This window comes from Rhinopithecus roxellana, chromosome 3 (assembly GCF_007565055.1).
Source record: "Rhinopithecus roxellana isolate Shanxi Qingling chromosome 3, ASM756505v1, whole genome shotgun sequence".
Classification (NCBI taxonomy): Eukaryota; Metazoa; Chordata; class Mammalia; order Primates; family Cercopithecidae; genus Rhinopithecus; species Rhinopithecus roxellana.
Window position 1 is genome coordinate 170,940,713 of NC_044551.1, and position 16,933 is coordinate 170,957,645.

At 45.3% G+C, this 16,933-nt stretch overlaps 1 protein-coding gene across 7 annotated transcripts in view; it reads right to left on the reverse strand.

Annotated features, from left to right (window-relative positions):
• Positions 1-16,933, reverse strand: part of ZNF346 (zinc finger protein 346) — a 63,588-nt gene that overhangs the window by 33,043 nt on the left and 13,612 nt on the right. For all 7 annotated transcript variants that reach the window (XM_030927404.1, XM_030927405.1, XM_030927403.1 and 4 more), the window contains exons 2-4: positions 8,051-8,154; positions 7,410-7,502; positions 4,401-4,545 (exon numbers count right to left, since the gene is read on the reverse strand). In XM_030927404.1, coding sequence (XP_030783264.1) covers positions 4,401-4,545; positions 7,410-7,502; positions 8,051-8,154 — 342 coding nt within the window. The remainder of the gene's footprint in view (positions 1-4,400; positions 4,546-7,409; positions 7,503-8,050; positions 8,155-16,933) is intronic.

The following is a 16,933-nucleotide window of genomic DNA, read 5'->3' on the forward strand; positions in this document are numbered from 1 at the left end:
ACATGGTTTTCCAGTAGAGATGGAATCTCAATTTCTCTGCTCGTTGATTTTGTTTCAGCAAGTCATTAAAACAGTAATGTACATGTTGTAGAATATCTTATAATATGAGAAAATATTCTGTTTGTGGTGTTAGAGTGTAAAAAAATCAAGTTACAGGCCAGGCGCAACGGCTCGTGCCTGTAATCCCAGCAACTTTGGGAGGCTGAGGCAGGCAGATGATCTGACTCAGGAGTTCTGAGACCAGGCTGGCTGATCTCGGCTCACTGCAACCACTGCCTCCGAGGTTCAAGCGATTCTCCTGCCTCAGCCTCCCAAGTAGCTGGGATTACAGGCATGCGCCACCATGCGCAGCTAATTTTGTATTTTTAGTAGAGACGGGGTTTCTCCATGTTGGTCAGGCTGGTCTCAAAACTCCTGACCTCAGGTGATCCACCCGCCTCAGCCTCCCAAAGTGCTGGAATTACAGGCGTGAGCCACTGCACCCGGCCTACTATTTTCCAACTTTTCTGTAATGAATGTAGATTTTTAACATCAGAAAAGAGATATAATGGTTGTAAGAGAGAACGGTCATTCTTTGAGATACTGAAGAGAAGCATCAGAGGTGAAAGGGTAAGTTAAGCTTAGAAGAACCATTTAATGCGCATCCAATAAAATGAGGGATATAGAGTCTGTTCTCTGAAAATAAACTGAAATATAATAAAGTGTTCTACAGAGATGTTCACTGTAGTGTTATTTGTAACACCAAAAAGTGGGGGGTGGGGAGATTAAATGTTCAGCATTAGAGGAATGTTAAATGTGGTATGATGCAGTCACTAAAAACGCTTATAAAAAATTTTTTAATAACGGGGAAATACAAATGTCATATTAAATAAAAAACGTATAGAAGGCAATTGTATGGCCAGGTGCAGTAGCTCACACCTGTAATCCTAGCACTTTGGGAGGCAGAGGCAGGTGAATCACCTGAAATCAGGAGTTAGTGATCTGCCTGGCCAACATGGTGAAACCCCATCGCTACTAATACAAAAATTAGGCAGGGCATGGTGGCTCACGCCTGTAACCCCAGGACTTTGGGAGGCTGAGGCGGGTGGATTACCTGAGATCAGGAGTTTGAGACCAGCCTAACATGGTGAAATTCCATCTCTACTAAAAATACATAACTGGCCAGGCATGGTGCTCACATCTGTAATCCCAGCACTTTGGGAGGCTGAGGTGGGTGGATCACCTGAGGTCAGGAGTTCAAGACTAGCCTGACCAATATGGTGAAACCCCGTCTCTATTAAAAATGCAAAAATTAGCCGGGCGTTGTGGTGGGTGCCTAGAGTCCCAGCTACTTGGGAGGCTGAGTCAAGAGAATTGCTTGAACCCAGAGGGTGGAGGCTGCAGTGAGTCAAGGTTGCATCATTGCACTCCAGCCTGGGCGACAGCAAGACTCCGTCTCAAAAAAACACAAAACATTAGCTGGGCATGGTGGTGAGCACCTGTAATCCCAGCTACTCGGGAGGCTGAGGCAGGAGAATCGCTTGAACCCAGGGGGCAGAGGTTGCAGTGAGCTGAGATCACGCCACTTCACTCCAGCCTGGGTAGAAGAGGGAGACTCCATCTCAAAAAAAACACAAAAAACATAAAAGAAGGCAATTGTACATACCATAAGGTAAGATCATTGTCTGAGGCCAGGAGTTCAAGAGCAGCCTGAGCAACACAGTGAAACCCCGTCTCTACTAAAAATACAAAAATTGGCCAGGTGTGGTGGCACGCGCCTGTAGTCCCAGCTACTTGGGAGGCTGAGGCAGAATCGCTTGAATGCAGGAGGCAGAGGTTGCACTGAGCTGAGATCGTGCCACTGCACTCCAGCCTGGGTGACAGAGCGAGACACCATCTCAAAATAAATAAATTAATTAATTAAAATAAATTAAAAAAATAATTAAAAAACCCCACATGTGTAATCCATATGTGTATACTGGTATTTTGAAACATCACCAACATATTAACAGTATTTCTCTCTTGGTGGTAGGATTTGGGTGACATTTTAGTTTCTTCTTTGTATCTTTTGCAATTGTTTGAAGTGGAATTATTCATAATGAGTATGCATTGTTTTTATAAAAACATTAAAGTTATTTAAAGTAGTCTATGTTTATATGCACATATACACGGAGTTAACCTAGATATACATAAAACAAATACACACACAGATATACACAGATACACATAACAATAAGATTATAGGAGAAACAGATTATAGGAGAAACCAAAATGTTAACAGTGTTTATCTGTGAATGGTAAAATTATGGGTAACTTTTCTTTCCATTTATCCATGTTTTCTTTCTCTCTCACAACATGCTTATATTACTTTTACATTAAAAAGTGTTTAATCTCAGAAATATAGTTATAAAGTCGTGTAATAACATGGAAATGTGCTTAAGCTGTAAAATTAAATGAAAAGTAAGAGCAGGATATAAAGGGTACATGCATGACAATCACAACTATATAAAAACAAAGTATGTTGCAAAAGCTGAACATGAATATGGAAAATAATCTCTTGAGTACGAAATTTCAGGGACCAGGCATAATGCAGAGAATTTTCCCATTTGTGGAAAAAGAAGTCTGTGACCTTATAAAATTGTTTTTTTTTTTTTTTTTTTTGAGACAGGGTCTTGCTCTGTCCCCCAGGCTGGTGTACAATGGCGTGATCTCGGCTCACTGCAACCTCCGGCTCTTGGGTTCAAGTGATTCTCCTGCCTCAGCCTCCCAAGAAGCTGGGACTACAGGCTCGTGCCACCACGCCCAGCTAATTTTTGTTATTTTTAGTAGAGACAGGGTTTCACCATGTTGACCAGGCTAGTCTGGTACTCCTGACCTCAAGTGATCTGCCCACCTCGGCCTCCCAAAGTGCTGGGATTACAACAGGCATGAGCCACCACGCCCGGCCTATGTCCTGTGTTTTTAATACACATTATTGTATCCTCACAACCGATGAAGTAGATAGTATTATTATCATTGTATAGGTTAGGCAGTTCAGACACAAAAAACTCATATCAACAGTAACAGTGCCAGGCTTTTAAACCTGGGACTCTGTGACTTCAAAGTCCACATTCTGCTGTTTTCCATGAATAACTAGATGTGGGTGTGATCAAAAGGTGTAATTATGAGTGGCCAGGTGTGGTGGCTCATGCCTGTAATCCCAGCATTCTGGGAGGCCAAGATGGGAGGATCACTTAAGGCCAGGAGTTCAAGACCAGCCTGAGCAATATAGTGAGAAGCGATCTCTATTTTTTTTAAAAAAAAAAAAAGGTTTTGGTGTGGTGGCTTACGCCTATAATCCTAACATTTTGGGAGGCCGAGGCAGGTGGATCACGAGGTCAGGAGATTGAGACCATCCTGGCTAACATGGTGAAACCCCGTTTCTACTAAAAAATACAAAAAAATTAGCCGGGCATGGTGGTGGGTGCCTGTAGTCCCAGCTATCAGTAAGGCTGAGGCAGGAGAATAGCACGAACCTGGGCAGTGAGCCGAGATCACGCCACTGTACTTCAACCTGGGCAACAGAGTGAGACTCCGTCTCAAAAAAAAAAAAATTATGAGTGATTTTTCACACTACCTTCAAAGCCTTCCAAAACACTGTTGTCAGTAAACATATAAAGGATCATAGTATTACTAACAGTGTAGTCTACTTCTTGGTCCAAAATAGAGAAGCAAAAATTATCAAGGAAACAATGAAATAAACATCAAAGAACTTTCACTCTTGACTGATTGCAATTAGCAGAGGTTAAAATCCCAGAAAGTCAGGAGTTAATGAGATGAAAGTGAGGGCTGAGCCTTAGTCGTGACAAGATAAAGGGGGCTATTTCAGAAGTCACTGTACTGGGAATGAATTCATGGCAGTTACAGATTGCAGGGCAGTAGTAGCAGCACTGAAGTATTCAGCTTTGAAAGACAAGTCCCTGTCTTGAGGAGAACAGGCAGCTTTTGAGGATTAAAGTGAGTAGGCCATAACCTGAGCATGTGAAAAAGACAAGGATTTAGCTTTCAACTTGGAACATGCAGTAATAAGGGCAGGTGGATGCTGGGATGGAAAAATCTAAGTGAGAGAGGTAGGAGATAGAATGCTCTCATGGTATGCATGGCCTGGAGGACTTTGGCACTCCTGAGTTATAATTATTAGTCAGGACAAAAGCTCAGGCTATAGAGAAAAATCTATAACCAAAGAAAGGGAGGTTAGGTGAGCATAATTCTGAGATTGCATTTCAATGAAACTGGGTCTACTTGGAGATTTTTAAGGGTTCTCAAAAGGAATTCAACCTCTTCAAGTCTGTGGCCCCAGTGAGGATCTCTGTGAGTCCCTGGCAATGGTGCCCTGAGGACAGGAGGGGTCCCACTACAGCACTACTCAGGAAAACCAGTACCTTCCACCTTAGTGGATTGCTGCTTCAGCTTTAAGTTCTTTGCGTGGGTCTTCCCCAGGTAGTGCGACTGGGCCACGACAGGGGAGGAAAAGGTCATGTTACAGATGGGGCAGCACTGGTTCTTGTCTTTGCTTCTGCTGCTCTTCTGGTTGGAAGAAAGAACACAGGTCTGATCATACCACTGCCCCGCCAGAAAACCTTCAATGGTTCCCCACTGCCCATAACAGAATAGGCATTTATGGCCCCCGTCACACATTAACCCCAACCTACTTTCTAGATTCTTCTCCAGCTACTTCGTCCCAGGCTCTACTCACCATCCCCCACTTTATTCTCTGATGCTTCCTTGCTTTGCTTTGGCCATTCCTGCTGTCTAAAATGCTCTTCCTTCCTTTCCTGCTTGGCAGCGTGTCTGCTTAGCCTTGAAGACCCAATTTAAATAAAAGCTTTTCTTCTGGGGGACTTTCTCTCAAAAAAAAAAAAAAAAAAAAATCATTCAGTAAACAACTATCAAGTCCCTTTGTCTGTGTATTCCAGGAAGAATAATTAACCCTGCTCCTATTCTGTACTCCGAGAGTACATTAAATAGACCTCTGTCCTACCCCTTGCCACCCTAAACTGACAGTGTGTCATAGCTTAGGAGACTTTTCTGTGAACTCAAGTGTAACACTGGAACAGGGACTATTTGACTCATTTTTGTTTCCTATCCTTCACACCCCGCTGGAGTCTGGCACACAGTAGATGCTCAGAGTTTGCTGAACAAGTGGACCATTAGGTTGTGTGTTTTTTTTTTGAGACAGGGTCTCACTCTGTTGCCCAGACTGGAGTGCAATGGCACGATCTCGGCTCACTGGAACCTCCACCTCCAGGGCTCAAGCAATTCTCCCACCTCACCCCCTCAAGTAGCTGGACTACAGGAACACACCACCACACCTGGCTAATTTTTGTATTTTTTGTAGAGATGGGGTTTCACCACGTTGCCTAGGGTGGTCTCAAACTCCTGAGTTCAAGCAATCTGCCCGCCTCAGCCACCTAAATTCCTAGGATTACAGGCATGAGCCACTGCACCCAGCCTCCCACTGTGTTCTACTTGCTGATTATGATTAGGCTAGAAAACTGTGTATTTCGAGACTACATAAAGGGATTCCAACATCTCTCTCAGAAAGCCTGATCTCTGAATAGGGTGCAAAGATGTAAAATAACCTGCCCAGGGTCATAGAGTTGATCTTGCCTTCCTGAATTATAAATTATAAGAAAAGGGCCAGGTGTGGTGGTTCAGACCTGTAATCCTGGTACTTTGGGAGCCTGAGGCAGGAGGATCACTTGAGACCAGGAATTTGAGACCAGCCTGGGCAACAAAGCGAAACCCTGTCTCTACGAAAAAATTTTAAAAAACTCAGCCAGGTGTCTGGGCGCAGTGGCTCACACTTGTAATCCCAGCACTTTGGGAGGCTGAGGCAGGCAGATCACTTGAGGTCAGGGATTTGAGACCAGCCTGGCCAACCTGGTGAAACCCTGTCTCTACTAAAAATACAAAAATGGCCGGGCGTGGTGGCTCAAGCCTGTAATCCCAGCACTTTGGGAGGCCGAGATGGGCGGATCACGAGGTCAGGAGATCAAGACCATCCTGGCTAACATGGTGAAACCCCGTCTCTACTAAAAAAATACAAAAAACTGGCCGGGCGACCTGGCGGGCACCTGTAGTCCCAGCTACTGGGGAGGCTGAGGCAGGAGAATGGCGTGAACCCGGGAGGCGGAGCTTGCAGTGAGCTGAGATCCGGCCACTGCACTCCAGCCTGGGCAACAGAGCGAGACTCCGTCTCAAAAAAAAATAAAAATAAAAATAAAAATACAAAAATTAGCTGGGCGTGGTGGCACATGCCTGTAGTCCCAGCTACTTGGGAGGCTGAGGCAGGAGAATCGCTTCAACCCAGGAGGTGGAGGTTGCAGTGAGCTGAGATCGTGCCACTGCACTCCAGTTAGCCAGGCGTGGTGGTGTGTGCCTGCAGGCCTAGCTACTTGGGAGGCTGAAGTGGAAAGATCACTTGAGCTTGGGAGGTTGAAGCTGCAGTGAGCCATGATTGCACCACTGCACTATAGCCTGGGTGACAGAGCCAGGTCCTGTCTCATAAAGAGACAGATAGAGAAATAGATAGAAAGGAGGGAATCCAGGGATAAATAAATAAATAATAAGAAGGGAAACCAGGGGATGAGTCCAGTGAATTTTGAGAAGAGATAAACAAGGACCTTCCTAACCTGTGGCTACTATAATAGGAGGTAGCAGTTTATAGAGTAAACTCTTATTTACTGAGCATCTACCGGGAATTGAAATTTTACCTCACAATACCCTTAAGAAGTAGGAATTATCTTTACTTCATGGGTGAAGTTCGCAGAGGTTAAGTGACTTGGCCAGGTCACCCGACCAGTAAGACACACAGCCAGCTTTGAGCCCTAGTCTGCTCAATTTCTTTTCCCATGATGAGATGGTACTCCTGAGGGGTTGGGGGTTGCTTCAGCCTAATGCTCATAATATTTCTGAGCCAAAAAGCACATGTGATCACCTCTAAATCAGAGCAGGCATTTGGAAAGGAGTTACTTCTGTTTATTTATTCAAAACATTCAAGTGCTGAACTTAGTTCTTTTCCCTGGCTCTCGAGAAAGCAAGCAGCCTGGCTTCTTTCCACTTTCTCTTGTCTGGCTCCAATAAACCACTAGGTTGTAATATGTAATACTGGCTCCATTACTGAGTCCCTACTATGTGCCAGGCTCTGAATTCGGTGCTTTTTATAAACCTGCCCTCAATTTTAGTTTCGAAAAATCCTGAAAGGTAGTTGGTATTACCATCCTCATTTTTACACAGGAAGAAATCAAGGCTTTGTGAAGTAATAGACTTGCCCAAGTTACACAACAGGGCCAGGATTTGAAGCCAAGACAGTCTGACTTGCTCACCACACCAACCTGCTGGCTGGCTTCATCAGGAAGCAAGCAGGCTCAATATGTCAGTTGTATTACCTGATCTGAGTCTAGCTTCTTCGTTTCCCCCTTTAATGTCTCCACTCCATGGATTGCTAGGTATCTCTTCACTTTGTTGGCATGTTTTTTGCTCTGCAAAAACCCAGGGAAAAGATCAAAGATAGCCAAATGCTACTTCATACTTAAGGCACTCAAAAACACTTACTAGATTTTCATCTGATTCATCCTCACAAAAAGTTTTGAGGAGGAGGTGAGGGAAGTTTGAGTTCCTGCTCTGTGCAAGGCATTTTACAGCTATCAAATTTAATCTTCACAATCTATGAGAAAAGTATGACCATTTCTATTTTACGGATGAGGAAATGATGTCTAGAAATGATGAAGTTTCTTGCTCAAGATGAGTAGCAGAGTTTTGATTCAAACTCAGATCTATTTAATACCAAAGCTCATACTTTATGCTATGCCAAGCTGCAAGGGAAGATACACATATAATGATCCTGATTTGGATAGGGGAGATGAGACTCAGGGAAATTAAGTCAATCTTCAAGTCACAAGCCAACATGCATGGAGGCAACATCTGGGTGGCTAAGCAGCAATTACACTTCACCATGCAAGCCAGGGAGAATTAGGGGTTTGGCATCAGGTCTGAAAAGAAACGCAGCTCTAAAAGTATGATGGCATACCTGGTAATGTGCCAGCTTCTGGGACTCAGAAATAAGCAAGGCGCAGCAAACCTTACACTGGGTGTTGGTGAAGAGACATTGGTTCTTCTGGATCATGTGCTCCACTATAGAGGGGAAAACAAGAAATCACTGAGTTGACAAACACTACCTCTAAAAACAATGGAAAAAAAAAAAAAAAAAAGAATGACAAACACTACCTCAACAGCACTGTCTTTCAACTCTGCCTCAAACACAGGCACTGAATGATGGGATGCCATACTAGGACACTGGCAGACCTCAGCCAGCCTTTCCTACTGCCGCCGTGACTCATGCTGTGTTCTCATGCCACCTACACTATTACTTATTTTATAATTTTATGTATGCCAACTTTCTTTACTTAGGAACTTCTTTTAAAAAGGAATCTTTAGATCATAAACTTAAGTAGATACCAATAAAAATAAATATGATAAAAATGAGGCTTGAAGCATTCTCCAGGAAGAAGAGAACAGCAACTGTGCTGAGAGGTTTTAAGATATGGTAGTACCCAACTGAAACTTCTTCCCAGATAGAATCAGGAGGACTGGAAGACTCGAAAAGGGAATACTTTTCTCATTGTTCTCAAACTGACTTTGAAACATTTAAAATCACGTAACAGAGCAGGGCGTGGTGGCTCACACCTGTAATCCTAGCACTTTGGGAGGCTGAGGTGGGCAGATCACCTGAGGTCAGGAGTTTGAGACCATCCTGGCCAACATGGTGAAACCCTGTCTCTACTAAAAATACAAAAATTAGCCAGGCGTGGTGGCAGGCGCCTATAATCCCAGCTACTCAAGAGGCTGAGGCACGAGAATTGTCTGAACCCTGGAGGCAGAGGTTGTAGTGAGCTGAGGTTGTGCCACTAACTCCAACTTGGGTGACAGAGCTAGACTCCATCTCTAAATAAATAAATAAAATAAAATCACATAACATATTACATAAGTGCCACACTGTATGAAACATGGCCTGGAGAACAGTCTTACCTTTTTGAGGAGAGGTAAAATCTCTCTCCCAAGGCATGAGTTTCTTTTTTTTTTTTTTTTGAGACAGAGTCTTGCTCTGTCGCCCAAGCTGGAGTGCAGTGGAGCGTTCTCGGCTCACTGCAAGCTCCGCCTCCTGGGTTCCCGCCATTCTCCTGCCTCAGCTTCCCGAGTAGCTGGGATTACAGGCGCCTGCCACCACGCCCGACTAATTTTTTTGTATTTTTAGTAGAGACAGGGTTTCACTGTGTTAGCCAGGATAGTCTCGATCTCCTGACCTCGTGATCCGCCCGCCTTGGCCTTCCAAAGTGCTGGGATTACAGGTGTGAGGCACTGCGCCTGGCCAAGGCATGAGTTCTATCATGGCACTGGCAATGTGAGGCAGAGGCAAAGTCTAAAACTGGGAGAGGAGGGCAAGACAACATTTTTAATCTCCTGGTCTCAGCCAAAAAGTGGTCAAGACCAGGCACAGTAGCTCATGCCTGTAATCCCAGCATTTTGGGAGGCTGAGGTAGGAGGATGGATTGAGCCCAGGAGCTTGAGACCAGCCTGGGCAAGATGGTGAGACTCTGTCTCTACATAGAAACAAACAAACCAACAAACCAAAAACTAGCTGGGGGTGGTGGCACATGCCTGTGGTCCCAGCTTCATGGGAGACTGAGGCTGAGACAGAGACAGAAGGATTGCTTGAGCTCAGGAGGTCAAGGCTACGGCAAGCAATGTTAGTGCCACTGTACTCCAGCCTGGATAACAGAGCAAGCCCCTGTCTTAAAAAAAAAAAAAAAAAAAAAGTCGATGCCCTGGCAGAGGTTCCTGGTGGGGAGCTTTTAAGATGCCTCTCCCTAATCCACAAAATCTAAAGCTTACCTGTGTCAGCCCTTTTAGGCAGAAGGGCTGTATTTCCGTCCCTAATGATCTCTTTTTATATCTGCATTTTTCTCTTACAATGGTTTCTCTTACAATTTTTGTGAAAGACCTTGCCTGCCTTAGCTATGCTCTGAAAAACCAAGAGGAGTGACTCTATAAACAGAATTGGCCCAGGGCTTTTAAAAGAGGGTCAGAGGCGGCCGGGCACAATGGCTAATGCCTGTAATCCGCCAGCACTTTGGGAGGCCCAGGTGGGTGGATCATCTGAGGTCAGGAGCTCGAGGCCAGCCTGGCAAACATGGTAAAACCCTATCTCTACTAAAAATACAAAATTAGCCGGGTGTGGTGACGCATGCCTGTAATCCCTACTACTTGGGAGACTGAGGCAAGAGAATCACTTGAACCTCGGAGGTGGTGGCTGTAGTAAGCCGAGATTGTGCCATCGCACTCCAGCCTGGGCAACAGCGAAACTCGGACACACACACACACACACACACACACACACACACAGAAGAAGAAAAAAGAAGAGGGTCAGAGGCTTCTCAGAATCAGAAACCCACATGGGGTAGGTAATACCCAGAGGTCAGAGTTCAGTCATCACTTCCTCACCTGGAGATTGTGGATTTTGTTTTGTTCAAGAGATGAGGTTTCAAGCATATTCACAATCAGACTCCTAAACCCACAGCAGGGGTAGGCAAGTGCCTGCTAAATAAATGTACCTCTCTGCTGGAATGCACTCTCTGGCCTTAGAGAGCACATTCACATAGTACCTGCTTTGTGCCAACACTGCACTTAGTGCTGGGGGCCATACCAACAAATAAGACGGGGTATAAAGTAAAAAATAAGATAATGACAGAGAATTAGAAATGCTATGCAAACAAGCAGAGTACATGGTAGAGAATGACGGGGCAGGAGAGTTAGTAAAGCCCATCACAGGGCCAGTTGTGGTAGCTCACACCTATAATCCCAGCAACTCGAGAGGCTGAGGCAAGAGGACTGCTTCAACCCAGAAGTTTGAGACTGTCCTGGGCAACACAGGGAGAGCCACATCTCTATAAAAACAATAATAAAAAAAAAAACCCAAAACGTAGTTGGGCATGGTGGTGCATGCCTGTAGTTAGCTACTCAGGAGGCTGAGGTGGCAGAATCCCTTGAGCCTAGAAGTTTGAAGCTGCAGTGAGCCGTGATTGTGCCACTGCACTCCAGCATAGGCAACAGAGAGATACCTAGACTCTGAAAATTAAAAAAAAAAAAAAAAAAAAACATCATCATGGAGAAGTGTCAGCCATACGGCTTACAGGAAAAGAGTGTTCCAGCCTGAAACAGTATTAAGTCTGTGAGGCAGGGATGAGTTTGGCATATTCCACGTTCAAAGAATGGAGAGAAGCCCAGTATGCCTGGAATATGGTGAATGAGAGAAGAATGGTAGGAAATTAAGTTGGAGAGACAGCATGAGGCCTACTAGATCATGTTGAATGAATATAAAGCTCCATAAGCCACAGTATGAACTAAGGATTTTATTGTTAGTGTAATGAGAGGTGACAATATCTGGTTTGCCCTTGGAAAGATTACTCTGACAGTTGTTGTCAACAACAACTTGTATGGGGACAAGAATGGAAGCAGAAAGAACAAGGAGGAGGCTGCTATAGTCTTCAGAGAATAGATGGAAGCTTGGACTAGGCAGATTGTCCGTGGAGACAGAGAAAAGTGAATGAATTTGGAATTATGTTCCGGCAGTAGGTTTGACATCTGATTTCTTTGACTGGATGTGGGGGTGGGAGTGAAGGAAGGAAAGGAGTCAAGGATAACTCCTAGGTTTTGAACTTGAACAAGTGAATAGATTAGAACTAGGGGAAGATAGCCTTGGAGGAAAAATTAAAGACTTTTTGTTATGTGAATGTGAGTAGTCTATCAGATATACAGGTGGACATGAGTTGGAGATTCAGATCTGTCAGTCACTTGAAGTTCAAGGGGGAGATCAGAGTTGGAGACATAAATGGGGAATCATTAGTGTATCAATCATATTTAACGCTGTGGGGTTGGAAGAAAATGCCTGGCATAGATGAAGAAGGAAAGAGGTTCAGAGACTGAGCCTTGGGACCCTCCCAATGTTGAAGTCAGGCAGAGGAAGCGAAGTTGAATATAAAACAATGTGAGTACAAGGTAGAACTTCTGGCCAAGGCAGAGCGAGGAAATCTTCTCCTGCAGAAGCAACAATAAAACAGGACAAAACTGACAAAACCAGACAAAACTGACAAAACCAACCACTTCAGCACTCTGGAAGTTAACCAAAGGGACTTAACAATCTGAGCAACTTTATGCTTGCAAAACTGCTGAACTTCAGGTAAGAACAGTAGGAATCAGTGGCTTTTTTTTTTCCCCCAAATGGGGGAAAAACAAACAAGCAAACAAACAAAAATTCAGGGTTGCCCAGGCTGCAGTGCCCAAGCTGGACTGCAGTGGCATAATGTCAGCTCACTGTAGCCTCAACTTCCCAGGCTCAGGTGAGGCTGTTCTCAGCCCCTCCTGCACTCGGTGTAGAAACTCTGGCAAGAAGGTGCTGGCCATGAAAACAAATAGCTTCCATACAGATGGAAGGAAATCACTTGATTTCCCTTGCATGTTTTCTATATTGTTGATGGAAGTGATGATTTCCAAGGCAGTAAGCAGGAAGAGTCAAAGGCTCCACTGGCTGGAGGTGTCGTCATGGTTGGGGCAAGTGTGTTCCTGGCTGAGACTGTGTGACAGCACAGACCTGAGAGGGCCCAAGTTAACCATGTACTCATGGCCCACCCTGAGGCTGCATACGCACATGTAAGAGATGCAAAGGACCTCGTGGGAAGGGTAGATCTCAAAATGACATGAACTTTGAATATGCTTCCCTACCAACACACAGATCCAACAGTACAAAATCAAGGCCTTATACGTTCCAGGTGTTTAGAACAAGATCTTGTTGAATCACTAATCTGACCACTAAGCAACATAAACACACTAAAGTAAAAATTATAAAAAGGAACCAAATTGGGAATGCTTGCTTTTAAAGTCTTTGGCCACCATGTAAGCAGTCTGACCGCTCTGAGGCCACCAAGTTGTGAGGAAGCCCAGACTATTTCATGCATCAAGACCACATGGAGAGTTTCTGACACCACATGAAAAGAGAGAGATGTCTGGCCAGCCCCCCAAGGCTCCACTCCGCTGTTGTTTCAGCTCTAGCTCCCAGATGCCCCATTTCCCTGCTGTTTCAATTTGAGCCACCATCTGGCTGCAACTGCATAAGAGACCCTGAATCAGAACTATCTAGCCAAGCCTTTCCCAAATTGCTGACCCACAAAAACTGAGAGGTGTATGAGGCTGGAGGAAGCTAAGGCCCACAGAGGGGGAAAAAAAAACCAACTTAGGTAAAATTGTCAATTAGGCCGGGTGCAGTGGCTCACGCCTGTAATACCAGCACTTTGGGAGGCAGAGACAGGCGGATCATGAGGTCAGGAGTTCAAGACCAGCCTGGCCAACATAGTGAAACCCTGTCTATACTAAAAATAGAAAAAAGTTTAGCCGGGCGTGGTGGCAGGTGCCTGTAGTCCCAGCTACTTGGGAGGCTGAGGTAGGAGAATTGCTTTAACCCAAGAGGCGGAGGTTGCAGTGAGCCGAGATCACACCACTGCACTCCAGCCTGGGCAACACAGTGAGACTCTGTCTCAAAAAAAAAAAAAAAAGTCAATTAGCTGGGTGTGGTGGCAGGCACCTATAATAATCCCAGTTACTCAGGAGGCTGAGACAGGAGAATCGCTTGAACCCGGGAGGCGGAGGTTGCAGTCAGCCAAGATCGCGCCATTGCACTCCAGCCCAGGCAACAGGAGCAAAACTGCATCTCAAATAATAATAATAATAATAATTGTCAAAATTTTGAGATGGCAGCCTGACTGCACATCCTTTTTGCCATGATATCTGCACACAACTTTAATCCAACTACCAACTATCTCTCCAGGGTGCAAAAGATTTGATATGGAAAATGAGGTGCTTTTCATTCATTCACTGGAGAGGCAGGGTGTGGCAGTTCAGCCTGTAATCCCAACACTTGGGAAGGCCAAGGCAGGCAGACTGCTTGAGGCCAGGAGTTTGCGACTAGCCTTGCCAAAATGGCAAAACCCCATCTCTACCAAAAATACAAAAATTAGGCAGGCAGGGTGGTGTGTGCGTGTAATCCCAGCTACTTGGGAGGCTGAAGCACAAGGAGCACTTGAACCCAGGAGACAGAGGTTGCAGTGAGCCAAGATGGTGCCACTACACTTGAGCCTGGGCGACAGAGTGAGACTCTATCTCAAAAAAAAAAAAAAAAAAAGAAAAAAAGAAAAAAAAAAGAAAATCACTAGAGAGGCTGAAAGTATGGTACTAGGTTGGGCCTCCAGAAACATCTCCAGGAATAGTGCATATATGTTCCAATAGGTGACTTATAGTCTCTGAGGCTTCCTTCACAGCTCTGCTGGAAGCAAGATGCTTTGACTGTAACAACTTCTCTCTCAACCTATGAAGCTGGACAATGGATGCTGGAAAACTGATGTAGTTCCATGCTACTTGGTAGTCCCAGCTACTTGGTAGGCTGAGGTGGGAGGATTGTCTGAACTTGAGCCCAGGAGGTCAAGGCTGCAGTGAAGTAAGCTGTCACTGCACTCCAGCCTCCATCCTGGGTGACACAGCAAGACTCTGTCTCAAAATAAAAAAAATAAAAAATAAAAAAAGAAAAGAAAAAAGAAAGAAAGAAAGGAAATTTAAGCCAGGTGTGGTGGCCTGCATGCACCTGTAGTCTCAGCTATTCAGGAGGCTGAGGTGGGAGGATTGTTTGAGCCAGGAGTTTAAGACCAGCCTGGACAACATGGTGAAACCCCACCTCTATAAAAAACTACAAAAAAATTGGCTGAAAGTAGTGGTGCACACTTGTTATCCCTGCTACTCAAGTGGCTGAGGTGGGAGGATCACCTGAGTTTGGGAGGTCGGGGCTACAGTGAGCCAGGACTGTACTGCTGTACTGCAGCCTTGGTGAGGGAGTGAGACCCTATCTCAAAAATGAGTTGCTATTCCTTAGGCCTACATGTGACCTCAGAATCTACAACTGAGCTCTATATACATTTATCAACTGGGCGGGGCGCGGTGGGTCACGCCTGTAATCCCAGCACTTTGGGAGGCCGAGGAGGGCAGATCATGAGGTCAGGAGATCGAGACCATCCTGGCTAACACGATGAAACCCCATCTCTACTAAAAATACAAAAAATTACCTGGGCGAGGTGGTGGGCGCCTGTAGTCCCAGCTACTCGGGAGGCTGAGGCAGGAGAATGGCGTGAACCCAGGAGGCGGAGCTTGCAGTGAGCGGAGATCACGCCACTGCACCCCAGCTTGGGTGACAGAGCGAGACTCTGTCTCAAAACAAAAACAAAAACAAAACAAAACAAAAACAAAACAAAAAAATTCATCAACTAACTGAAGGTGATCCTTAAGAAGATGAAACCTATTTACTACTCAGCTTATTAGGAGGCAAAGGGTTTTTAGGTACAGCTATAGTTAGAAAGCAGCAAATAAAAGATCCTAGGGCTAAGTCAGTGGCCCACCCCTGTAATCCTGACACTTTGGGAGGCTGAGGCTAGAGGACTGCTTGATGCCAGGAGTTTGAGATCAACACAGGCAGCAACGTGAGACCACATCTTTACAAAAAAATTTAAAATTATCCAGGTGTGGTGGCACACGCCTGTAGTGCTGGTTACTAGGGAAACTGACATGGGGGGGAATCACTTGAGTCTAGCAGTTTGAGGTTGTAGTGAGCCATAATTGCACGACTGCACCTCTGCTGGGTGACAGAGCAAGATCCCCCATCTCAAAAGCAAAAAACCCCTCAAACAATCATAAGAAATGGAGGTTGGGTATAATCTACCCATGGGTGAGAATAGTTAGACAATGTAGTTTTTTTTGTTTTTTTTTTTTTTGAGACAGAGTCTGGCTCTGTCACCCAGGCTGGAGTGCAGTGGTGCATCTTGGCTTACTGCAAGCTCTGCCTCCTGGGTTCACGTCATTCTCTTGCCTCAGCCTCCTGAGTAGCTGGGAATACAGGCACTCGCCACCAAGCCCGGCTAATTTTTTGTATTTTTAGTAGAGACGGGGTTTCACCGTGTTAGCCAAGATGGTCTCGATCTCCTGACCTCGTGATCTGCCCACCTTGGCCTCCCAAAGTGCTGGGATTACAGGCGTGAGCCACGCCCGGCCTAGACAATGTAGTATTTTAATGGGCAGTATGGCCTAAAAGAATGAACAAGACGGTCCTATTAAGTCTACTTAGCATTGGTACTTCCATTTTGTGAGTCCATACTGTGTTTTTGTTTTTAATTTAATTTTTTAGAGTCAGAGTCTCATTATGTTGCCTAGGCTGAATTCAAACTCCTGGCCTCAAGTGATCCTTCTGCATCAGCCTCTCAAGCAGCTGGGACTACAGGTGTGGGCCACCATGACTGGCCAAATCCATATTGCTGATGGTCTCAAGAAGCTCAAATTTTTTTTTTCTTTTTTTTTTTTTGAGATGGAGTCTGGCTCAGTTGCTCAGGCTGGAGTGCAGTGGCGTGATCTCGGCTCACTGCAATCTCCACCTCCCGGGTTCATGCCATTCTCCTGCCTCAGCCTCCGGAGTAGCTGGGACTACAAGCGCCCGCCACCACGCCCGGCTAATTTTTTTGTATTTTTAGTAGAGACGGGGTTTCACTGTGTTAGCCAGTATGGTCTCAATCTCCTGACCTTGTGATCCACCCTCCTCGGCCTCCCAAAGTGCTGGGATTACAGGCGTGAGCCACCGCGCCCGGCCAAGAAGCTCAAATTTTTATCCAATGAAAACGGCATGAAGAGGCCGGGCATGGTGGCTCATGCCTGTAATGTCAGCATTTTGGGAGGCCGAGGCAGGCGGATCACCTAAGGTCAGGAGTTTGAGACCAGGCTGGCCAACGTGGTAAAACCCCATCTCTACTAAAAAATACAAAAATTAGCCGGG